General features: G+C 27.9%; 5 protein-coding genes across 9 annotated transcripts; 2 read left to right on the top strand and 3 right to left on the bottom strand.

The window, feature by feature from the left end:
• Window positions 1-105: 105 nt before the first annotated feature.
• Window positions 106-11293, bottom strand: Kua (Plasmanylethanolamine desaturase Kua). Of its 3 annotated transcripts, none has more exons than XM_069121061.1 (5): window positions 11200-11293; window positions 5202-5873; window positions 4552-4763; window positions 4159-4377; window positions 106-4009 (listed from the first exon to the last, which is right to left on the bottom strand). In XM_069121061.1, exons 2-5 carry the CDS (start codon window positions 5431-5433, stop codon window positions 3749-3751), a joined length of 924 nt encoding a protein of 307 aa, XP_068977162.1. In that variant the 5' UTR covers window positions 5434-5873; window positions 11200-11293; the 3' UTR covers window positions 106-3748. The 3 variants fall into 3 exon arrangements, with proteins under 3 accessions (XP_068977162.1, XP_068977163.1, XP_068977161.1); XM_069121062.1 differs by lacking the exon at window positions 11200-11293 and adding an exon at window positions 9845-10050; XM_069121060.1 differs by lacking the exon at window positions 11200-11293 and adding an exon at window positions 7550-8379.
• A 7-nt stretch (window positions 11294-11300) lies between these two features.
• Window positions 11301-15959, top strand: LOC138183243 (GTPase Obg). The gene is made up of 9 exons (XM_069119917.1): window positions 11301-11320; window positions 11411-11498; window positions 14268-14504; window positions 14576-14695; window positions 14789-15127; window positions 15210-15348; window positions 15427-15507; window positions 15631-15659; window positions 15737-15959. Exons 1-9 carry the CDS (start codon window positions 11301-11303, stop codon window positions 15884-15886), a joined length of 1203 nt encoding a protein of 400 aa, XP_068976018.1. The 3' UTR covers window positions 15887-15959.
• Window positions 15960-15984: 25 nt separating this feature from the next.
• On the bottom strand, window positions 15985-21083 carry AlaRS (alanine--tRNA ligase, cytoplasmic). Of its 2 annotated transcripts, none has more exons than XM_069121058.1 (15): window positions 20906-21083; window positions 20527-20720; window positions 20254-20442; window positions 20030-20175; window positions 19705-19896; window positions 19358-19648; window positions 19154-19263; window positions 18793-19067; window positions 18386-18709; window positions 18053-18311; window positions 17700-17952; window positions 17355-17619; window positions 16994-17278; window positions 16737-16914; window positions 15985-16658 (listed from the first exon to the last, which is right to left on the bottom strand). In XM_069121058.1, exons 2-15 carry the CDS (start codon window positions 20668-20670, stop codon window positions 15985-15987), a joined length of 3585 nt encoding a protein of 1194 aa, XP_068977159.1. In that variant the 5' UTR covers window positions 20671-20720; window positions 20906-21083. The 2 variants fall into 2 exon arrangements, with proteins under 2 accessions (XP_068977159.1, XP_068977160.1); XM_069121059.1 differs by having other exon boundaries at window positions 15985-16655.
• Window positions 21084-21439: 356 nt separating this feature from the next.
• mRpS25 (mitochondrial ribosomal protein S25) lies at window positions 21440-22445 on the top strand. Its single transcript, XM_069119522.1, has 3 exons — window positions 21440-21593; window positions 21670-21776; window positions 22003-22445. The coding sequence occupies exons 1-3, from the start codon at window positions 21457-21459 to the stop codon at window positions 22272-22274; spliced, it is 516 nt and encodes a 171-aa protein (XP_068975623.1). The 5' UTR covers window positions 21440-21456; the 3' UTR covers window positions 22275-22445.
• A 171-nt stretch (window positions 22446-22616) lies between these two features.
• On the bottom strand, window positions 22617-24199 carry LOC138183008 (probable RNA-binding protein 18). 2 transcript variants are annotated; one of them, XM_069119520.1, is made up of 6 exons: window positions 24032-24199; window positions 23883-23964; window positions 23669-23766; window positions 23330-23543; window positions 23095-23171; window positions 22617-23012 (listed from the first exon to the last, which is right to left on the bottom strand). In XM_069119520.1, the coding sequence occupies exons 2-6, from the start codon at window positions 23892-23894 to the stop codon at window positions 22796-22798; spliced, it is 618 nt and encodes a 205-aa protein (XP_068975621.1). In that variant the 5' UTR covers window positions 23895-23964; window positions 24032-24199; the 3' UTR covers window positions 22617-22795. The 2 variants fall into 2 exon arrangements, with proteins under 2 accessions (XP_068975621.1, XP_068975622.1); XM_069119521.1 differs by having other exon boundaries at window positions 23330-23516; window positions 23883-24193.
• Between the last annotated feature and the right edge of the window lie 69 nt (window positions 24200-24268).

Below are 24268 nucleotides of genomic sequence, written 5' to 3'. Positions count from 1 at the left end.
AAGTTTTGTAATACAATATATTGGTATTTAAAAAGTTTATCAGACATCAATGAATATTTAAATCCTAGTGTGCAGTTTTGTTATATAATTTATAAACATATAAAATTTTTATTATCACAAGATAATGTTTTTATTAGAGAGTCATATTCTTTAATATCATTCTAATAATATTCTCCTTTATGTTTACACTTTAATAACAGCATAAAGATGAAAAATTCTAACGTTGCAAAGTCATAATCAAACAAGATGCATGTTCTTTTCTTTACAACATTAGTACAAAATATTAATTCAGGTTTTTGTAAAGTTACTGAACTATCACTTTGACATTTTCAGAGATACCATTATATATTAATGATGGAACAGTACTATTTCTAGCTTATGTAAGGCTTGTTTTTTTATAGTTGATTATGAACTTCATACATTGTTTATGTTATCCTCATTTATTTATTTACCATCTCACTAAGAGAAAATTTTTTAACTAAACACATGCAGATAAGGCAAATGCAAATTCCAGTTTCAGTCGCTACTTATGCATGTTACTGTAGCCAGAAAACTGCATATAAGCATATTTTTGAAATTTTGGATGCTCTATTATTTTGATTGCATTTCATGTACATTTGCAATATCAGAATATATACTACAGATATACACATACATACATTTCTGTTTATCGCGAAGCAGCTTTTCGAAAAATATAAAAAATTAAGAGTAATAATTTGCTCTTTTGTATTTTTATAATTCAATTGTAATTCATAAAAATTAATAGAACAGTTTTAGTCTATTGCATGGTGTATTTTTAATATGTATAACAAATTTTAAATGCAGTTTTATTACACCAAATCGAGCAAAACAGAATGTATGTACGCATATTTGTTGAAATTACATTTTGTTATTTCTTCCTCGAAAAATCAGTTATTAAAAATATTATAAAACTGAATGTGAAAGATTGTGTTTAATAATGATACAATGTAATTCCATTAAAAGTGTTCAATTTATAATCATATGAAAATAGGTATGTGCATTTTTGCAATTAGAATTAGATATAAATGTTCTCTATGTATCAAATTCAATATATTTACAGCCTTTATTTCATTTTTTGTTTGAACTATGCGTTATATATTTCTTTTTTATAAATTTAAGCTTAATAACATATATTTACATCTAAATGTGCTGCTGAAAAGTCAAAATTACTAATACTAGTAGTTCTTACAATGTATTTAAATTTATTATAGCGTTCAATTCAGTTTATTTTGCGTAAATTTCTTATGTACTATGTACTGTTTAAAATAGAGACTAACTTCTAAAGTGAATGTAGCCTCAAAATATTAAAGCTTAAGATTATTTTTCAATAAAATATTCTTTGTTTTTATGTTATAAGGCTGATCGTATATTGACTGTTATTAAAATTGTATAAATCTATGTAGGAATTGTTCAAATGAACTATTTCATAAATTAACATTAATTTTTTGGTATTGTTATTAAATATAATGTAAATAAATATCTACATATTCAATTCATTGAATATTGATGCAATAAATATGTTCACAGAATTAGACTTATGGAATGTGAAAACGAGACACTTTATTTTAATCAAAATATTTCGTGTTGCGATATCGATCATTAAATTAATAAAATAGTTATGTAATTATCATACATCTATGCTGCCTTTATATATAACGTTTTATGTTTCAGTAGTCTTTCTTTTTTCGTTGTGATGAATGGTGAGTTGTAATTCCAAATTAACATTCAAGTAGTACACATAACTAAACGCTCAAATCATTCATGGTAAAATAATGAATCTCCATTTTTTCATTTTCTCACATTTTCATAAATGGACGACACAATGTACAGTTCTATTCTCATATTTCAAAATTTATCTTTAAAAAACTATATATCGCAAAAGGTAATTAAAGTTTGCAGTAATAGTAATGACATAAATATATATTGCATAGAAAATTAAGTTATTAGCAAAAAATATAATTTTTGTGTTTCATTTTGCTTTGTGTTGTTATTAGGTAACTATTAAATAGATCTATATTAAAAAGAAAAGCATCAGTTCTGGCACGCATTGCTATTTGACAAGTTTGTTAAAAGTTTATACTTCTTTTTTTCTATAACAATAACAACAACAATAACAAGTACGATATTTATAATAAACGTAATGTCCTCTAATATCATTTTCTTTAAAAGACATTACTAATGATTTGCTTGTAAGGAACATACATCATGGTCAAGCTCTGCATAAAGTATACTGAAAGTCACAAGCCATTCAAAATAGTAGTCAATGAAAAAATGTATATAAAAATCAAGGTAATTATCGTAATTTTAATAATATGTATTTATGAAGATTCCACAAATTTCTCATACTACTTAAGTATCAGTATACTCTATCCAAGTCAAACCAATTTAGAAAACTGCTGCAAAGAGCAATTAACTCTTTTATTGGTCCCTGAACCTAAAACTTGTACTTATATTTAGCACCTTACAATTTTTATGTCTGTTGAATTATTTGTCACAAGCTAAGAAATATAATTGGTAAAAAAAGTATCATTTTTATACCAAACAAAGACGTCATTCAATTTATAAACAATGTTTTATTTTTTATACTATTTATATATTGTCTCATAATATTGTTAAGTAAATCTTAGCTCAGACTGTGTACATTGTAGACGAACTTTTTAAATCAAGATTAAAATCAAATTGCCGATTTGAATGATTATGAACACAATGTAATATATAAAAAAATGTATATAGATTTATTAATGAACAATAGCTAATTTGTTTTCCTTCTAAACACAAAAGATATTAAATTATTTACGTAGATAGATAATAGTTAAATTGACAATATTCATTTTTAGTAATAAGTTTTTATAAATCAATGCTTTTTATTAAATTTTAGTAGTTCAAAAATTTTCTGGGGTTCAGGGAAATTGATTGTACTTAGACAGCAGTTTAGGCTATTATAAATTAGCATATTAATTAATTTAAATTATATCTTTCCTTTAAAATTACACTGTTTAGATTTATGCGCGAACAAATGTAAGCGACAATTTTAAATTAATTCATAAATATGTGTACATGTATACAAATACATATAGTATGCATATATATACACACGTATACTTATATACATGTGTATATCAATGCATTTTATTTTTAACACTCAGTTTCATTTCATAGCCACTGGACATTGTGTTTAAAATTTAAATATAGTACACGACACTTCTCATTCACAATGTACTGCAGTATTTTGTGATTGTAGTCTTAATACTTTATAAATTATTATATAAAATGTTAAATTAATACTCTTTGCTTCAAATTTGTGCTATTTATGTAATGATTGTGCAGTGCATAAACGTATGAATTGCTTAATTCATCAGGCCAATTGTTAATTCATAATTTATACTTACACAAACATGATTTCATACTCACATTTCTCTTACGTAATGTATATACATATATATTTATATTATTGCGTTTATATATATTATAAATGTGTAAACTTCAAAAGCATATTTAAGTAATACTAAGTGTCTTTAATCACGCTATCTATTTTGTAGGAAAGGCCTCGTAGTGCTAAATATAAGAAAAAAAAATACAGTATAGATTTAAGTTTTCTTCCAGCATGTTCTATTCAAAATTTTTTTCTATATTTTTTCATGAAGTCAAAGTTCATGGAAAATTTCATTTTTTGTTAAATTCTTTTTTTATCCGTGAAAATGCATAGAACAATAAAATACATTAATTCTCAAGATCGTTTTTGTGCCCATTTCAAATCATCCGCCCTAGGTTTACAGCCAGTAGCTTTTTCGATTACAGTTTCTAGAATATACCAAAATCGAAGTTGTTCTAATGGCCAATTTAACCATCCAGTAGTAATACAGAAATAAGTTTCATGTGGCGCAACATGATGCACACGATGATGTTTTCTAGGCAATATAATTCTATGTTCTTGTAACCAAACAACCCAAGAAGGTAATCCAAAATATGTATGTGACCATTTATGTATCTGGAAAAAGTCTTTTATGTTATTGCTACTATGTCACTCTGGTAATACTAAATTTGATAGAATTGAAGAAGTTTATATAAAATTTGTACTTTGTTTCTTAAATATAAGAAGTTATCTGATATATATATCTACAAATTATATTCAATTACCTGATTAGTCATTGCCACAAAAATTGCAAGTAGAAACCAATAACAGGTCCAAACAAATTTTTGTTGTATCTCTGATTCTGGGAGAGTTAAGAAATCCCATGTTAATTTGTAAAGGAATGGAATTGTGACCATGAAATTGTCACCATTAGTTTCTATAAAATCATGCCTTGTTATGCTAGTTGGATCAATGTGGTGCTCTCGAAATGGTCTTAAAAAATTCTGGAAGTACACATATATACATATATATATTTATATATAACAATTTTTTAAATGCATATATATATATATAAATATATATAGATATGATCTATTAATAACTTTCATCATTCAACGAAAACATTAATCTTAAACGTGTAAATAAGTATATTTTGTGCAATGGTTTTCTGCATTTACCTTTCCAAGAACTGGAAGCTCCACAGAGCCCCATGTGTCAGCAGCCCAATGTACTAATCCAGATCCAAAATCTGCCGTAACGATGCCACAAAATGCTGCTATCGCTATCGAGCTCAAATTTTCTAATCGTAATCTGACAAGGATAAATATCGAATTAACTACGATGAGAGTAATGCAGATGCCTACACAAATGCACTCTTGCGTTCTTTTCCCTGCAATAAAAACATTATCATCAATCATCGTTAATCACCGAAATTTCAACAGTGTACTATTTTAACTACAAAATGTAAAAAATCTTTACATAGAGAGTGGTATCATAATAATGATTTTATAATTATTGTATAGATACAAAGATATGTATTGTTAGATTGCCCTTTATTTTAGTTCACACTCGAGAATTCCAAGGTGCGACCGATATATAGCTGGTATTTTGGCAAGTATTAAAATCAGAAAACATATAATGTATTTACACGTGCCGCTAATGTATACTTTTCCAAGATTTGATATTAAATATAATGAAATTATTAATTGAATCCACCGAATATATTTTTATATATAACATATATTCAAAATTGTTTTAAATATTAATAAATATCGAAGTATCGCTGAAAATGTTTACGTAGGAAAAAATTAATTATTAAAATTATTACCAGTACTATAAAGATTTGCTAATTCTTGAGCACCCTTGTGATTAGGACCCCATCTTGGTACAGTTCTGTCCTCTTGTGAAGTTGAGACCACCGAATTGGCATTGGGATCGTCCTCGAGCATCGAATTCTCGTAGATCTGCCGTTCGGTTTTCACTGGCGCCAAGAAATTCGTAGCCATCGAGCACGCGGCTGATGCCGCTTGGCCCAAGTTCGCTACCTTTATCTCATCCATACTTAATATCGTAATTATCTTGAATATTCTTTGAATAATGCAAATCCTAACGTGTCTTTTTTTCTTTTTACGAGTCGGTTTTGCTTCGTAACGGTTGCGCGTTTTTCGACATTGCGATGTCTCTTTGAATCGGTTACTCAAAAGGCAGCGATGCGTTTCTATATATTCGTATAAAGAATTTATACTCTATCGAGTGGGTTCTTACAAAATATGGACGATCTTTTGAATTTTGTATGCAGAAACTGCCATAACGTGTTACGCATCATTTGATGTAGTTTCTCATCATCTATTGTTTGATCCATCTGATTCTTGTACAATTTTCTCTACTGCGGTCATTATACCATTTATATGTTGGATTTACAGCTTTGTTGTTGCTCTACGTTTCTTCTAATTTCGTTCTGGATTCTTTGGATCTGAAGCCTCATCCGACGAAATTTGTACTACGAGAAACACACAAAATAACAATTATTATTACAATAAATAATTTTTATTCTGATATACATAATTAAAAAAAAAGATTGCATATGATTTTAATTCATGGAAATATTTTCTGATATAAACTTTATATTATGCTCGATTATTAATAAAAATACAAAAAAACGTACTAAAAATTACATATTTAATGTATGATATTTTACCAATATGATTATCTTAACATGCGAAAATTTTTCATTTCAATGACAATTTGAACAATCAAAACGAACATTTTATGATAAAGTATTGAAAGCAACAACCGCAAATATCGAACTTTCCTCACCGGATAACGTTTTTTATATCTAATTTCACATATCTTTATCGGTATACTACCTGACAACTAAGATGCTTGGGAAGGCTTCAATAATAATAATAATTCACAAAAGAAACATTGTAACATAATAACAAGCTACAAAACTTATTGTATTGAACATTTTCGACTTAACTTATTACCATAATTGTGAATTACTTTAATTCAATGATTTTATATTTGTTTTTTAAATAAGATATTACTAAGAAATTAACAGTAATAATATCGATTAAAGTAATTTCTGAAAAATCTAATAATTGCTCAAACAACATTTATAATAATTTTCTTCATTTTATTAATGCAGGGGAATTATAACAATTGTTGTATTATTTTATGCTTATAATAAATATCCATCAATCGTTTAATTATATTAATATAAATATTTCTTCAAAGATATCGTTTCATCGAAAAAATGTAAAGTGTTTAATTATAATATTTGTTGCAATAAATGCTATCACGCGTTATCTTTCAAGAAAAATGAAGATAACAATTTATAAATATCTAAGCTGTGGAATAATAACAATATAATCCGCGTCTGTATGAAAGCATCGGCAAAGTAGGTTAATTTCGCTTTTACACGAACTTAAAAAATAATTTTGATAATGTATCGAGTCCACTTTTAGTCACATTTTTAATATGCGTGTACCGACTAATCGAAATAATTCAAGAGCTACTTTGTGTCATATGACATTATTAATTTATCTTATCTTATACCCATACATATAGAAAATTTAGAAATTCGAAAAATTGAACATCTAGGACAAAAATGAATTATAAAAAATTAATTGACTAATAAATTCAGTTAAAGTGTCTTTCTAATAAATAATATGTCATCATTTAATTAATTAATCATCTGTGTTTACGTATATACAAGTAAAAATTTGACAGTTCGATCATATAAAATTTCGAATGAATAAATATTTTGCATATACATTCGTTCAAAACTAACAACATTTATTAGCCGCGATATTTTAACAAAATTGAATTTAACATTACATTATAAAATTATAATAAACAAATTGTTATATACTCTGTTGTATATATCTTTGCAAACATGAAATTTAATATCTCGTTGTTCATTCATTTCTCAGAAATTTTGCATACACGATATTCTAAACCGGCGTGCATGGTTACGCACACGATAGATTTGCGCTCTATGCGTACACTACACGCGCACGACACGTGTATTTGTAATTAAAGGCGTAGGTAACACTAAATAATATACAAGCAAACATCGACAGATAACATCATAATTCAAAGTTTCAAAATGAAACATTGAAATTCATGGTAAAATGAAATTTCGAATGGAAATAAACATCAGGTAGAGCATACCCATAAGAGAGCCGATAAGAACAGAGACAGCGATAGAGAATCCTCGCAGAATTTAGAGGATTCCTTGATGTTTCTGTATGCGGTTGTTATCTTGATCGACTCATTGTCCAGCCATAAAGTTGCTGAATTTGCACGCTCAATTAGTCACTGATAGGGTCACAAGAGACCTACGACGAGACACTATCATACCTCGTAACGATATAACACGTACATATGTAAAGAAAGCACGCATGATGTTCATATGCAGTCATGTATAAATTTCATACACGAGATTTTTCTTCTTTTTCGTCGTCACTTTGTTGTTGCTACACCGTGATATCACCACAGAGAACTGGTAGTAACAGGTTTTGGAGTTTGTGTATTTTCGTGAATGACAAACACTAGTATAAGGACGTAAAATTGAAGGTAGCAAAGAACGAGAGAGTGCGTGCGTAAAGAGAAAAGAAAGATGGGAGTAATTGACGAAAGAATCGAGGAGATATACGTTGACACAAGTTGGCATTTAATTCCGGGGACCCGTGGTTTTCTCTTTTTCATAAGCCGAAAGGTACGAAAATAACGAATAGAGCGTACAAACGGAGGCGCTAGTTTCGCAGTGTATGCCTTACACCTTACACCGTTTTGTTCACCCGATTCTTCTCGATTCTTTCTCTTTTACTCGAGTTCACGTCACGCGATTTGCCTCTGTCTCTGACTCTTTCCTTCTTTCATACGAGAACTTCTCCTGCAACCCCGCCTCGTTTCGTGACGAACGACCGGCGCCGCCTGACGACCGTAGCTCGCGTCGCGACGCTCTCGTGGCGCCGTCATGCGGTTACCCTCCCTGATGTTACCACTTCTAGACATAAGAAGAGTTCCGTTGAGTTGAGGTGGGATAATTTGTTGCGCTCGTATTTTCATTCACATCGTTATTCCGAATATACATACGCATACGCGTTGTTCTACTTGATAAAATCGTCATTGCATTCCTCGCAACCTTATTATTACGTGTATTATTATGTTAATCCTACATTACTATTAGACTGTGAATTTTTATGCATTTATACAAAATTTGAAAGTGCGAAATTACACAGAATGCACATTATATGAAAAAATATATAAAATATTCAAAGTACTTTGTATAGTACTCTGTAGGTAAAACAATTTCTTACCGATCTTCTGTATTTTTAATTATATTTTTAATAATATGGATTTTGTATAACAATCCCCGGTTTAATTATTACGCATATATACACTTTTTTTCTTGAGCTTTTCATCATTGAAGATGTAAATATTACTAATTTTTTTGTATATATGTAATTTTACCTTACTAAAAATATGAATTTAAAAATAATTTTCTTTAGCGTATTGTTTTATAACTCATTAGCTGTACACGCTTATGAGATTTACTTTATAACTACTTAAAATATAGTATGCAAGACGCACGTAAATTAGGAGCTATAGAAATGCATGTGGTGTATGTATACGTCATTGATTAAGTATGCAATATGTCATGATTATTAGTGTATGTGTATCATACAACATTCTTACATTACTAAATGTCGTATATTTGTTAATTAACTAGAATCTGTACAATTAGGTGCGTAATCGTTGATATGAATGGTTAAACTCTTACGCATGTCCTTAAATATCACGGTTATCTACAAATTCAATATTACGATTGAAGTTTTCAATTATTAATTTTGATATCAATTGTAACGTGCTCTTAAAATTCTCTTTATATGAAAATTAAAATTTATTACAATTATAATATAAACAATAAATTTATAATAAATAATCACATACTAATAACCTTATAATACCAGGCTTATATGTATATATATAATTGTGTATTTGTGTTGTACATTATATTTGTTAAAAACAAAGAATTTATAAGGCATAACCTTCGACAGCAAGTTGTTAAGTTTCAAGTCTAATGTGACCTGAAAGTCCTTTGGGGACTGGTACACATGATGTTTCACGAAATACTCATACTTTATTTAAAAGGAAATCGACCGAGAATGACTAGCTTCTAAGTTTTTCATGAGTTATATCACGGATGTATGTAGGTCCGTGATCACGTAATAGATAATAGAACAGACGATAACATACTATTATGTATAATAACAATCATATTATAATAGCAATTTTCGATATCGAAATTGTTAAATAAATTTTATATTAGCTTGATAGGAAATTATCGATTTTCTATCGAAAGCAATCGATTAATTTTCGTCATTAAACCAATTTCTTACACAAGGTATCAAGCTCGCGATCTATCTATAATTATATAAAAACATTGGTTTATGTACTTACCGAATGAATTTAAATATAGAGAGTTAGATGACCATTACAACAAAGCAGTGTCGTTAACGTGAATTTTAACTTCTTTTCCATTAGTTATTTTTTAAATATAATCTGCACTATTTTATGATATTTAATAAAATTTTGTTTGTAATTTATCTGTTTGAGGTTGAGTTCTTCTTTTAGCCTTGTACGACCAGTCTAGTTGCCAAGTTACAATAATGCCAAAATAAACTCAGAAGTGCGAAACTTCGGTTGACATAAATTCTTAACCGTGATAAGCACGTTATGTATGCACAAGGGGCGGTTGTCAATCATAGAGGAACAAAAGGTGTTTCCCTTTTTTCACATCGGTTTTATTATGCTATTAAAGAAGCAATGAACGTAAGTTCATTTTCTAAGTATTGAAAGTCAATAGCGGAAACGTTTCAATAGTATTCATTCGTGATTTGCGTTACGTGATTTAACAATAAATGTTGAATCATTGGACCTCCGCAATGTGAATATGAGATAACAACACGTTTCATTGGTGCGCGTGCAAACGTATAGGTGAGTTGCTATTTAAGTGCTATCAGTACCCAGAAACTAATCTGTAAGATAAAAGGAAGGTAACATCGTTCAATTTTCACAGAAGTTAGATTTCCTGCAATTATGTAATACTTCTTTATTTTATCAGCATTCATCATTCATCATTATAAAAGCAAAAATTGTTGCTTTATATTTTCTGTATTATATATAATTTATATTTGATATTAAAATTGATCTAAAGACTTAAAAAAATGGAATTATTATATATACCCATCATTTATGGAAGTTAATTTTATATGTAAGTATAATTAACATCGAACAATCGGATATTCTTACATAAGTTAATCTAATTTAATCCTCTTAATTTAACCTTCGACTCTTTATAATTACGTTGAACGACAAACCTTTAAATTTATTTCCTTTTTTCTTTGTACGCGCGCGTTTTGTCTGACTGGATGTTTTGATATGTATTGAGAAATTTGTAAGAAATATTTATTTATTTGTTTACTTCATAAATTTGTGTTAATTTTCATTACTTATGCATTATTTATGATTATACATGTAATAATTTTTTCTTCTAATTTAAAATTAGTTTCCTATTGTAGTTAAATTTTACTATTATACAATAAGATGTTTCATATATTAAATTTTGTATTAAATAAATTTTATTAGATCTGAAATATCCTACTTATCAATTAGCAAAATATGCAAAGATATTATAAAACATTTGCTATGGTTACTATGTTAAAAAATGGTAATATTTCGGTAAACGGTAAACAATAAGCTATTCGTATGGTCTTATGAATAATGATTCAGATATTATGCTTCGTATAACTTACTATTAAAATTTAGTAATACAGTGTGTGATCGGTCTAGATTTTCCTTAGCTTCAAAAGACACTGAAGACGGCTATGCGTGTCGAGGGTATAACCGTGACGACATGATACATAGATTCTCAAGGTACAATGCACAGTGTATAATGTGTGTCACAATGAAAAACCACTAGTTAATATCTTTGCTGCTAATTGACTACATATCGGTTATTCACAGACTTGTATGCTATGATATATACAATCATGATAAGCATAAGTACAAAAAAGATGATATTATGATCCGTAGAATGTACATACATATATCTGTAAGTACATATACATATACAGTGGTCACAAGAAGTATTTGCATACACTCCAATTTTCCACTGAAGTACTTTTTTATTAGGTTGTGAATTTCATTTTTATAGTATTATATCCTTATAGTCATATAAAAATACTAGTAAATGATGTAAAATTTAATACGCTTGAATTTAATTAATTATAGTACGTAAATGTTATAATAAATACAACAGTATGTCAAGTCGATGTAAGTGGACTTGAATTTTTTTAAATATTAACAGCCTTAATAAGTCATGAATATCTTCCAAGAATCTCTATGAATTTTCTATTTCCTATTTAGTAAGTAATAATCAATTAAGTAATCATGAATAGATTCATTTATTTCAAATCTTTCTGAGAAATCCAACGCTCTGTGAATTAATATTTATTGTATGCAAAAACGGAATCATACAGTGAATTCATGATGCTAATTTTGTAACACACTCATCGAAGTATCGTACAAAAATAGTTTCATTCATTCGTCGTACTATTATGTCACAAACTTTCGTTTGTAAGCCAAAGAAGATATCAGAAAAATGCAAGGTTTATTTTAAATTACTTCCGCAATGAATTAACACAATATCCGATATATATACATAATATCACATAAAAACATCTGTAATTTCATATATACAATATGTATGTATGTTGTTTAGATTTTAATCAATTTTATTTATATGTGTTCGATAATAATATAATATAAAAAAGAGAATGCAATATATATATGTATTAGAAATTATACTACAATTAAAGTAATTTTTAAGTTTTATGATAATATATGTAACAGGGAAATAAAAATTATTAGTAAACATTTGTACCAGTAATAAAATACGTGAAACTATTAATGGAACAAAGTTAAAACAAATTTAGATATATCTTTTAGAAATTTTTGTTCATTTTTACGTATATATTAATAACAAACTTAAAAATATTAATATAATTTATTAATTTCTCTATATAAACTTAAGTTACACATATCAACCTTTAATGTAATTAAATTAAGTTATAATGTAAAACAGTAAATATTGTATTTTTCATTGACTTTCATTAGTACATGAAATTCAGAAAATTACAGAAGTACATTGTATATATTTCACACAATTCACATTTATATATATGGAAATAGCATTCTGAGAGTGATCTTAAATTTATAAGTATATGACATTCAACTATTACTAGTCGGTAGCCAATAGCCGCATCCGCAACAACCACATTTTGTTTACGTTTATTGCCTCGTCTCGTAAGACATAGTATATGTCATATCTTAAATTTTCTTCTCATTTTTAAATTCGAGTATGATAATATTTAATGTTACTAATCTTATTAAAATTATTTAAAAATTCATTTGCTCATTTATTAAACTTTCTAATTAGCTTAATATGTATATTACCATAATTATAAACAATAAACTAGTAAATCACGTTTAGTACATCATTGTTACACTATTCATATGAGGTTAGTCGTGTTTTCATGTTTTAAGAGTTATTAAATATGTCTTTAAAAGAGATTTAAACACATTATTTTAATAGTGATTATACAATATAATAATTCTATTACCTTGATTTACCAAAATCATGAAAGTTACTATGTTCAATGAAAATGATTGTATACTCCTAGTTGGAGAAGGCAATTTTTCATTTTCTGTTGCACTGTTCCATCTCAATTTAAAAATTAATATTACTGCAACATGTTACGAAGATAATGTTGATCAAGAGCTTGGAAAGAAAAACATAGAATATTTAAAAAGTAATGGTTGGTATTTTTTTTGGAAAAGATTAATATAATTAATTATATATAAAAATTCTATGCTTTTCTTTTCAGGAGTTTGTGTATTATTAGGTGTTGATGCAACAAATTTAAAAGAATATCCAATATTAAAAACAAAATTATTTAACAAAATTATTTTTAACTTCCCTCATGTTGGTGGTAAAATGCGAATAGAAAAAAATAGGGAGTTATTAAGACAATTCTTTATAAGTGCATCAGAAATATTAAAAAGCAATGGCCAAGTATTAGTTACTCTATGCAATGGTCAAGGTGGTACAGCTATTGACAACCCACCAAGACGTTGGGATGATTCATGGAAAATCATAGAAATGGCAGCACATGGAAATTTTGTACTAACAGCAATTGAACCATTTGTATGGTCATCTTTTCAAAGTTATATAGTAACTGGATATCGCAGTTTGGACAAACAATTTCATTCTGCTGGGGCTTTAACTCACATATTTATAAAATCTAAACCACCAACTGCTGAGAACATTGCACCTAAAAAGAAAATAAACATTCTAGGATGCAATAGTAATAATTTTTCATGGAAAGATATAAGTCAAATTACAAATATATCGCATATAAATGCAACTAATATAGATACTCGTACATATGCATTTGATATAACTTTTGGTGTTAAGGAAGAATTTAATCCAATTAAATTTTATGTTTTGTTATATAATCATGCAGGAGATATTATAAATGATGTTAATTTCTTAAAGTTATATGAATCAGAAGGAAAAGTAGAAAAAAGAACTTATAGAATAAGTTATAAATCTAACCATTTACCTTTATATAGAGAAAGAGTTATTAATATACACCAAAATTTAATAACAAATATTTTGGAAAATAATTTAAATGTTGTGGTTGGAAGATAATGTTATTACATATGTGCAATGTACATATATAAAAAGTACAGATCAATGTAATACATAATTTAATAAATTCCTATTTATTTACATTTAAAATTGTGATTTTATTTTCAGATGTACTACATTCATCAAATAAGAAATCTAATTTTACATAAAAATTGTTGGAAACAAAGTATTTTATATACTGTTGCAATAAATATTAAAGAATGTAAAGATATAAATAAAAACATATTTAAATCATTTTGTACTTTTAAAAGATTTATAGAACAAAAGAATGTTCCCAAACCATTACGTAGTATAAAACCAAGAGCAAAGAATGATACAGATAGAAGTATCCTTGATTTGAAGCAAGTATGAAGTTAAATAATTTTTCTTTAATTTGTGCTTAATATTTACAAATATTTACCTACATCAATATTTAGGTAAGAACAATTGGAGGAAAAGGTGGAGATGGAGAAATATCTTTTTTACATTTATGGTCAAATGAGAATGCTGGGCCAGATGGTGGAGATGGGGGACATGGTGGTCATATAATTTTTAAGGTAAAAATTGAATAATTTGTTAAAACAGATTGAAGATAAATAGAATTGATAATATTTGAAATATTTGAAATATGTATACTTCAAATGTTGCAGACATCATTGTATGTTAGAGACCTTTCACATATAAGTTCTGTTCTCAAAGCTGAAGATGGAGAAAGAGGCTATAACAAAAGTTGTTTTGGAAAAAATGCCAAGCATACTATAGTACATGTTCCTATAGGTACCATAATACGCAATGTGAAAGGAAGCATAATAGCTGACTTAAGTGAAGAAGGAATGATGTTTATTGCTGCACGAGGTGGTGCTGGTGGTCATGGGAATGCATTTTTTAAATCAGATGTACAACAATCTCCACGTATAAGTGAATATGGTGCAGATGGAGAAGATTTACAGTATGTTTTAGAAATAAGTAGTATGGCACATGTAGGATTAGTAAGTAAAAGCTATATTATTATTCTGATTGATCTCTTAAAATTTAGTTAAAAGCTAACAACAATTCAAATGTTTGTATTAGATTGGATTTCCAAATGCAGGTAAAAGTACATTACTAAGGGCAATATCTAGAGCTAGACCAAAAGTTGCAGCATATCAATTTACGACATTAAAACCTCATTTAGGAGTCATATTGTATGATGATTATGAGCAAGTTACAGGTTGGTAACGTAATGTAATCAATTAATCAATATTTCATTTGTATTATTCTTTTAATAATAAATTTGTTAATTCCCAAGTGGCTGATTTACCTGGTCTTATACCTGACTCTCATAAAAATAGAGGACTTGGCATACAATTTCTTAAACATGCAGAACGTTGTAAGATTTTATTATTTATTCTCGATGTTGCCTCTGATGAACCATGGAGAGATTTTGAAACTTTAAAATACGAAATCGCAGAATTTAATGTGCAACTAAATAAACGATTACATCTTATTGCAGCAAATAAGATAGATTTACCAGGAGCAATGGTTAGATATTGTTTTCTCTAATTAATATTATTTAAAAAATGAATATTACCATAATATAGCTAACTATATAATTATAGGAAAAATTGGAAATACTCAAACAAAAGATTAATTTACCAATTATTCCAATTTCTGGTAAAATGGGTACAAATATATCCACTTTATTAAGAGAAATAAGAATACTATATGACAAGGAAAAAGAAGAGAGTAAGAAGGAAAATGTATTGTAGTACAAAGAATATTTTGATTAATTATATTATATATTTATAATAATTTGTTAATACAAATCATTTATAAAAACCATTTGTTTCAAAAACGATATTTTATATCAATTAACAGATTTTTCACAAATCTTAAAATTTTTTATTATACTAGCTACTTCCGACTGATTTAAGATAGTGAAAAACCATCTATTTAGATTTGTATACTGCTTTCTAGATGCCGAATCTAATACATGTTCGTACAACGGCATTAAGGCAGTGAAAACAGCAATATCTGCAAGACTAATTCGTTCTCCCACTAAATAAGTTTTTGTCAATAGTATATTATTTAGTTTCTTCAAAGAAGATAGAACATCTTCTTTAGATGTTTTAATATTTGTCTTCACATTATTTGGAACATTTTTTGAAAGACATGGCACAATCCATCCAAGTACTGCTGGCAAAATATGATTATCTGCATAACTTAACCATTGTAAAACTTCACTGAATGTAAAAGCATTACTCGAACATCTTAATTGATCACTCGATAAATAAAACGCAATCGCATTGCTATCAGACAACACAACACCATTTCCTTCTAACTTAATACATTTGGATGTGTCATTATTTTTATGTTGTGATGTAGTTAATTCTATATCGCTATATTTAGCGACTATTTGAGTACGATAATATTTAATACTTCCAATATCACTGGAAAGTACCAATTTCTTTTTTAAAGTTTTAGAACATACAGATTTTTCGCTACTTTTCAATTGATCATGATTTTCATTTACAATATCTTCTGAAAACATGTTTTAAGTTCAGATACTTTCAGTTTATATGACATATTAATGTTGATGTATAGTAAATTAGATCCTACCTACTATTCCAAGCTTCGAGTTAGCAAAATTTTTAGCAGTGTGTACCAACTTTGTTACGCATGATATATTCGTACCCGAAGCCTGAGCAGATTCAGATTTTCCACCACCTTTCCCTTCCATGAGTGAAGCAATTTCTTGAATCCATTCATTTGCTTTTAATCCTTTATTTATAGCAGACTATTGTATTTTATAAAACATAATAAAAGTATTATTTTTATATTAATTAGCTTATTTGGCTACACGCATCTGATCTTACCTTAGATACTGTGCTAAGAGCAAAAATTTTTTTAGCATCAGGGTCGACACTTATAAGTAATGCACTTGTCTCTGGAGATATAGCTTTTATTTTTTTAAGGGCTGAATCTAAAGCTTTTGTATTACTATATGCTTGTAATACTTCAACTAACACTAAACATCCAATATTTTGTTGAATTATTTCTTGAATGGTATCTACTACTGCATTGACTATTGCGATTTTAGCTACACGCTCTTTATCGTCGAGTGCCTTTCTTAAATCTTTTAACATTTTACGCATTTTATCCTATATTTAAATAAACACGTTTATGATGGTTACAAAATGAACTATACAAAAATGTATGTGCATGTATAAAATGTACCTTTTTCCAGCTTGAAATAGTAGCATGTGAAACATCATCTGTTAATTCAACTATTTCTTTTATATGTTCTTTTATATTTACACCATCTTTATCAGCTACTATAGTTGCTTGAAGTTGGTCTAAATGATTTTGTAATATAGATGCTTTCTTCTGAGCTTTTGTTGCTTCAGGGCCTGTTAGAGCTACTATACGCCTAATACCTTTAGCAATAGCCTCTTCACTGGCTATAACAAAATCTCCAATATGTTCTGTACAATGTAAATGCCTAAAAAAAATTAAAACTATATAATTAAAAAATGTTTACGACCTTTATTGTACATTATTGAAAATATTAAATATATTTACGTTCCACCACAAAATTCTACGCTAGTTTGTAATGCAGCACTACCTAAAGGATCTTTTTCTAAGTCCTCAACTGGTATACCTATACTAACAACTCTTACAGGATCAGGATATGTTTCTTCAAACATAGCACGTAATCCTTGAATAGTTTTTGCTAGTGCTAAATTACTTTCTTTAGCATAGATCTTTTTATTTCCTTTTATCATATTACTTGTAATTTCCTCTACCTTTCTTACTTGTTCTGCAGTCATTGCTCCTATAAAGAGAGATGTTTAGAATATATGTATAGATTTTTTTAAGCATTTTAAAATATATTTTACATTCTGTGTGGTCTTTATTACTATTTTTTAACAAACCTTTATTTGTAAAATCAAAACGAAGACGGTCAGGTGCAACTAAAGAACCCTTCTGATCAACTTCTGTGCCTAACACTTTGCGAAGAGCATGATTAAGAGCATGAGTTGCAGTGTGATTGCTCATTATAAGTCTCCTTCGTGTAGTATCTATGTTCAAAAAAACTTTATCGCCTTTTTTCAATTTTCCTTGACCTACAGTTCCAATGTGTAAAACGTAACCACCTCTTATTTGAACATTTTTTATACGAACTTCGGTATCCTAGAAAGATGAAGATAGTTATCTTTAATAATTATGCGTAAATACATGTAAATTTAAGTACGGTATTTGTTTACGTCATCATCGATCTTCACTAAAAATCCTTCATCGTATATTTGTCCACCCTGCTCTGCATAGAAGTTAGTTTGATCTAACAAAATCCCAACTTCTTCTCCTGATGATACTTCATCGACGAAAGTCTTTGCACGTCTAACAGCAATAACAGTACCAGTACATGGAACAAATTCATATTCTTCATATAACTTATTATTTACGACGTTGTAATTATATTTCGGCAAGTCGTTTGTTGGTTTAATTCCTTTATTTTGTAATTCAGTAATTGCATGGACATCCAAATTAATTTGATCATCTACTCCACCACTTTTACTTTGGGAAATAAGCTGAAATAAATTAAATAATTATAATTATTTTACCAATAATACATTCTGAATCATTGCTGCAAAATACTTGACATATCTAGTACCTGAGCTTGCTTTTTTGCTTCTTCATAGCCGATTATATCTACTTTTAAACCTTTCTCTTCAGCCATAAGTTGTGTTAAATCAACCGGAAAACCATATGTGTCGTATAGACGCCATGCAACATCACCTGGGAGAACATTTGATGATTCTAATTTTGCTATAGTACGATTTAATAAATTACGACCACGTGATAAAGTCTTGAGAAATTGAATTTCTTCTTCATTAATGACATCAATTATATACTGTGGGTCTTTTCTCACTTCTGGAAAGATGTCACCTATATTCCCACAAAAAAGTAATTTTTAATATAAAATATATCATAAATAATATAAAAAACTTAAAAATCAAACTGAAGGTACTTACCAAGAATATTTACCACAACATTCACCAATGATCCAAAAAAACCAGGTTTAGCATTCAATTTTTCAGTTGCATAACGTACAGCACGCCTCAAAATTCTTCTTAGCACATATCTAAAGTTTCATTAATGATACAATTTATATGTTGGAATATGATCAAAATACGTAATTTAAGAAGACATGAATACATAAATTTAATAAAACACACCCTCTACCAGTATTATCAGGTACACCTCCATCTGCAAGAGCGATTGTAATAGTTCTTGCATGATCAGCCAAAACTCTATATGCCATATCTATTCCATCTTCATCTTCCATGCCTACCCTTCCTAGATAAGGTGGTGCTCCTGTACCTTCTTGTATTGCATCAAAAAGTGGTACAAATAAATCTGTATCATAATTTGCTCTTTTATTTTGTATAACAGACACTAATCTTTCTAAACCCAGACCACAATCAATGTGCCTTTTTGGTAACAGTTTCAAACTTCCATCAGTTTCTCTAAAATATTATACAACATTAGAGAAATAAAGCTTACTTTTATTATTATAAGTTACCTATTAAATTGTATAAATACAAGATTCCAAATCTCCAAAACATCTGGATCATCTTGATTTACTAAATCAGCTGCTTCCCTATTGCCAATACGATCATAATGGATTTCACTACAAGGTCCACATGGGCCTGTTTCTCCCATTTCCCAGAAATTATCTTTCATATTTCCTGGTAATACATGACTAGGAGATACACTAAGAAAGTAAAATAAGTGTTTATAATGTCCTTTTATAAAAGCTATGGTAGTAATAATTGATACAATAAAAACTAAATATAATAATACTACTACTAAATATTAAGAACTAAATATAATAAATATCTAATTACCCTAAAGAAAGCCAGATTTGTTTGCATTCTTCATCAGATTTTAAATTATTTTTTTCATCGCCTCCAAAATAAGTTACATACAGTCGATCTGCTGATAACTTTAACTTAACAGTTAGAAATTCCCAAGCCCAAGTACAAATCTCTTTCTAAAGAATCAGTCATATATGTAAAAATTGCAATAACTATTTTTCAATAAATCATGCATTACATAATTAGTGTATTACTTTAAAATAATCTCCAAAAGACCAATTACCCATCATTTCAAAAAATGTATGATGGTAAACATCTTTTCCAACATCATCTAGATCATTATGTTTTCCTCCAGCTCTAATACATTTTTGACTGTTAACAGCTCTCATTAGCTTTGCCATATCGCTATTAGGATCCACTGTCCCCAGAAATATTGGTTTAAACTAAAAATGATCAAAATAAACAAATGAATGAAAGATATATTTTAACAACTGGAGATAATAATATCTTTATTAAATATATTATACCTGGTTCATTCCAGCATTTGTAAATAATAATGTAGGATCATCATGCGGTATTGTAGAACTGGAATGCACGTATTCGTGATTCTTACTTTTAAAAAAATCAATATAAGCTTGGCGAATTTGCTTAGCACTCATCATTGCAGTCATACTGATCTATTCTTTCCCACTTCTTTATTTCTATTTCTTCACTTTTACTTCTAAAATTAAATAATATATAATACTCATAAAGTAATTTGAACATATGGAGACAGTTTATATTGTTTATTTAAATAAAGTAAAATATTCAAGTAATAAATATTAATTAAAAAACTAAAATTTGTATTGACATCGTAATATTATAAGATTATGAAATATAAACAGGGGGCACAATCTGTAAACTTACTCGAGACTAAATACGGAAGTTTATACCAAAGCAGCGAGCTTTACAAAAACTGGAGATAAGGTATTTCAAAAGAGAAAGGAAAAGATATTTGCAACATATGTGAGTCGTACCGGTACTAGATTGTATCATGACCGTAACTTCAGTTCTTTGACTGCATTAACGGTCAAATCATCCACAACCGCATGCATAGTATATGCATAGTATATATACCAATGAATGATAAGACTACATATAACATACAAATAAAGATACATAACCAAAAAATTTGTTAGATTGTATCACCGTAATATTCATATACATGATTTAAAGAAGGACTTATAAAATATTACTATAGTAGAAGAGTAAACATTATCAACCTTTGTTAAGGAACGGTAAACGTAAATCAAAAATACTTTTCTTATTAAAAATATTTATTAATTGTATATTTAAATTATTTCATATTTCTTACTTAAATGGAATGTAAAATATTAATAAAATAATTATATCTAAAACTATTTTATTTTAGGTCTATTTATTATAGGTATTTTAGGTTTAATTAACAAGTAGTAAAAATGCCATTTATGATTGGTAGAGCACCTATACGAAGAACATTAAACTATTTAAATTCTGGCAAATTAATTTTAAAAGATGAAATACAAATATTTTCTGTTAATTATAATACACACGGAGAACATCATAATGGCGCTAGGTAAGTCTTACATTATTTTCATAAAACTATATGGAAAATAGTTAAAATATCTATAACAAGTCTGATTTATATTTAGACGGTTTGTATTTTGGCATTTATCACAACTCCAATATAAAAATCCAAACGTGCAAATTATCACTTTTAAAAATATGACACCGACACCTTTCATAAAATGTTATTATGGTATGTTATGTAGTAAAAATTTTTATATATATATACGCATATATGGTTTTAATTAAAATTATTTGAATGTCAGTTTAAAAATAATAATTTAATAGTTTTTTTGTAGTGTATATTTTTAGGTGAATTTTTTATTCTAACATTAAAAAATGTATAGATATTAATAAACATATTTCATATTTTTAAAAATATTAGATTTAAAAAATTATCTTTTCTTAATTTTATACAGAGAATGGAAACACTATGTTAATCGATATAGATGGAAAATCTAAAGAAGATATATTACATCATCTTCAAAATGTAATTTGTAAATCACTGAAAGTTCAGGAGGAAGAAAGTACATTGAAAAGAAAGACGGATAATTCTGCTAATTTTGGCGTTGGCTGTCCTAGAAGCTGTATATGTGTAATACCTGGTCAAATACCATGTCCTGCTATAGTACCTCTGCCATATCACATGCGTGGAAAATATATAAATAAGCAAAATACAGAGGAAATATAATTTTGTTTTAATGCGTGCATTATGGTTAAAATAAAACTTACTATAGCAAAAAAAACATTTAGTATCATGTTTATTTAATTTTGGTAATTAATAGCTTTTTGTTTCTAGTTACTTAATATTAAATAAAAAATGATCATGTTTTGCATTACAATAAAATATGTATTTAAAGTATATATTTGTTTATTATATAAAAAGATATTATAGATTATGAAAATACGTGTACATTGATGTACATATTAAGCATTACATTGTTAGTGAATTAAGATACTTCTGTATCTAATGTGCAATCGCGTCACTGTAGGAATCATGTTGATAGTAAAAAAGAGATTAAAAAAGACTAACTAAAAAATATAAGACTTTATAATAAAAAAAATTGACTTAATACAGAGACATTACTTAAAGAGAAATTATAAATAATATAAATATGCCAACTATACGCAGTCATGGAACAAATGTTAATTAATAAAAATGAATTGATTATCTTTAATTATAACACTATAAATGAAAAAAAATAATTTAAATTATCTTCTTGGTTTATGACGATTATATGGCTTATTATTGTGATAATGATTGCTTCGATTATGATAACGGGTTGACGTGGACGGTTTTGGATTTTCTGGCTTTTGATACAATTGTATTACAGGTGATCCATTTAAAGGCTTATTCAATTCAAATTCTTCTTCCGATTCTTTCATCAGTTTCAATTTTGCTTCTATAGCTTGAATTGCTGTTTCACGACTATTAAGAAAATTATAGTAACATTTAATAATAGACATTAAAATGTACTTTCATCTTAATATATTTATAAACATAAACTTACCTAATTCTTTTATCTTCTTTCTTAGCTCCAGCTAAAGCAGGTATATCTATTTTTGGTTTTGGCTTATCCATATCAGACTTAAAAGGAAGAAATGCTGTTAATATTGTAATATTCAGTTTACAACACAATGTTAATTTATTGATGTAAACTTAACATGCTTAAAGATTTTAGTATCTTTCTTTTAGCAAGTAACTTGTAAAGATCAATATTTCAATAGCACTATTTTAATAATTACCTCTGTCACACTGTGTGCCCATCTCACAATGATGTTTTTTGATCCTACTTTTAAATTATGTAAAGCATCTTTGGCTGTCTTAGCATCTTGAATAGTTTTGTACGTAACAAATGCATAACCTCTAGGTTGACCAGCTTGTGGACCTGATCGATGAAACAAGAGGTCGAACTTTTCGATCGTTCCATGTCTTTGGACAAGTTTTAGGAGTTGGTACCAGTTAACAGATAAAGAGTTAGTTTTTTCAGATATTTTCATCACACAAAAAAATTATATTACTTTCAAATAATAAAACTATCATGTTAAGAAAGTATGGTTTGATTAATCTGAGTAAATACTTACTCATTAATCCTTAAATCTAAATTGCCCACCCACAATCTCCTATCTTCCACATGATTTGATTTTATGGGTTCTAATGGCAAAGGAACTTTGGTAACTGGCTAAAAATAAATAAAATTGTGATTATTAAAATACTATCATACATATACTTCAAATTACTTAATTAGACTGAAGTGTAATAGCATAACCTATTTACAATTTGAGAAATCAGTTTTACCTCCATATTCATAGTGTCTTAAAAGATATTACATTAATCGAAGAAACCTTAATCGCCGATATTGACTTCGAAATGTATTTTTCTGTAAAATTGGGCATTAGACCTCAAGTATTTATATGAAATCGTACAAATGCATCGACAACACATACATTCGCTTTACGGCAGTTTAGCAAAATTGTTCATCTCTACGGATGATAATTACAAGTATTACGAGATATTTATTTGCAGAATAATTGAAATATATTGTACGAATATATGTCGATATTTATAACGCATATCAAGGGCTCTATTATCTTTAACGATACTTCATCGTAGTAAATTGTTCTGTTATTTTCGAATTTAATATATGATGTTCAAGATTATTTTTAATACATATTTTCAACTAT

This window comes from Bombus flavifrons, chromosome 9 (assembly GCF_040668555.2).
Source record: "Bombus flavifrons isolate JBK064 chromosome 9, iyBomFlav1_principal, whole genome shotgun sequence".
Lineage (NCBI taxonomy): Eukaryota > Metazoa > Arthropoda > Insecta > Hymenoptera > Apidae > Bombus > Bombus flavifrons.
This window is presented reverse-complemented; position numbering and strand designations above follow the sequence as displayed.

What these genes read in the sequence shown, in the direction of transcription:
- Kua (XM_069121061.1), bottom strand. Translation starts at nt 5,433, where the DNA reads ATGGATGAGATAAAGGTAGCGAACTTGGGCCAAGCGGCATCAGCCGCG. An exon ending in AGCTTCCAGTTCTTGGAAAG is followed by an intron (nt 4,378 to 4,551) that starts GTAAATGCAGAA and finishes GTGTACTTCCAG; the next exon opens with AATTTTTTAAGACCATTTCG. An exon ending in TTGTGGCAATGACTAATCAG is followed by an intron (nt 4,010 to 4,158) that starts GTAATTGAATAT and finishes GACTTTTTCCAG; the next exon opens with ATACATAAATGGTCACATAC.
- LOC138183243 (XM_069119917.1), top strand. Translation starts at nt 11,301, where the DNA reads ATGATACATAGATTCTCAAG. An exon ending in GAATGTACATACATATATCT is followed by an intron (nt 11,499 to 14,267) that starts GTAAGTACATAT and finishes TTTTATTTTCAG; the next exon opens with ATGTACTACATTCATCAAAT. An exon ending in GTGGTCATATAATTTTTAAG is followed by an intron (nt 14,696 to 14,788) that starts GTAAAAATTGAA and finishes CAAATGTTGCAG; the next exon opens with ACATCATTGTATGTTAGAGA.
- AlaRS (XM_069121058.1), bottom strand. Translation starts at nt 20,670, where the DNA reads ATGACTGCAATGATGAGTGCTAAGCAAATTCGCCAAGCTTATATTGAT. An exon ending in TGTTGTGGTAAATATTCTTG is followed by an intron (nt 19,068 to 19,153) that starts GTAAGTACCTTC and finishes GTGGGAATATAG; the next exon opens with GTGACATCTTTCCAGAAGTG. An exon ending in TTTTGATTTTACAAATAAAG is followed by an intron (nt 17,953 to 18,052) that starts GTTTGTTAAAAA and finishes CTCTCTTTATAG; the next exon opens with GAGCAATGACTGCAGAACAA.
- mRpS25 (XM_069119522.1), top strand. Translation starts at nt 21,457, where the DNA reads ATGCCATTTATGATTGGTAGAGCACCTATACGAAGAACATTAAACTAT. An exon ending in GAACATCATAATGGCGCTAG is followed by an intron (nt 21,594 to 21,669) that starts GTAAGTCTTACA and finishes ATTTATATTTAG; the next exon opens with ACGGTTTGTATTTTGGCATT. An exon ending in TTTCATAAAATGTTATTATG is followed by an intron (nt 21,777 to 22,002) that starts GTATGTTATGTA and finishes AATTTTATACAG; the next exon opens with AGAATGGAAACACTATGTTA.
- LOC138183008 (XM_069119520.1), bottom strand. An exon ending in TTAGATTTAAGGATTAATGA is followed by an intron (nt 23,544 to 23,668) that starts GTAAGTATTTAC and finishes ATCTGTTAACTG; the next exon opens with GTACCAACTCCTAAAACTTG. An exon ending in GGGCACACAGTGTGACAGAG is followed by an intron (nt 23,172 to 23,329) that starts GTAATTATTAAA and finishes CTTCCTTTTAAG; the next exon opens with TCTGATATGGATAAGCCAAA.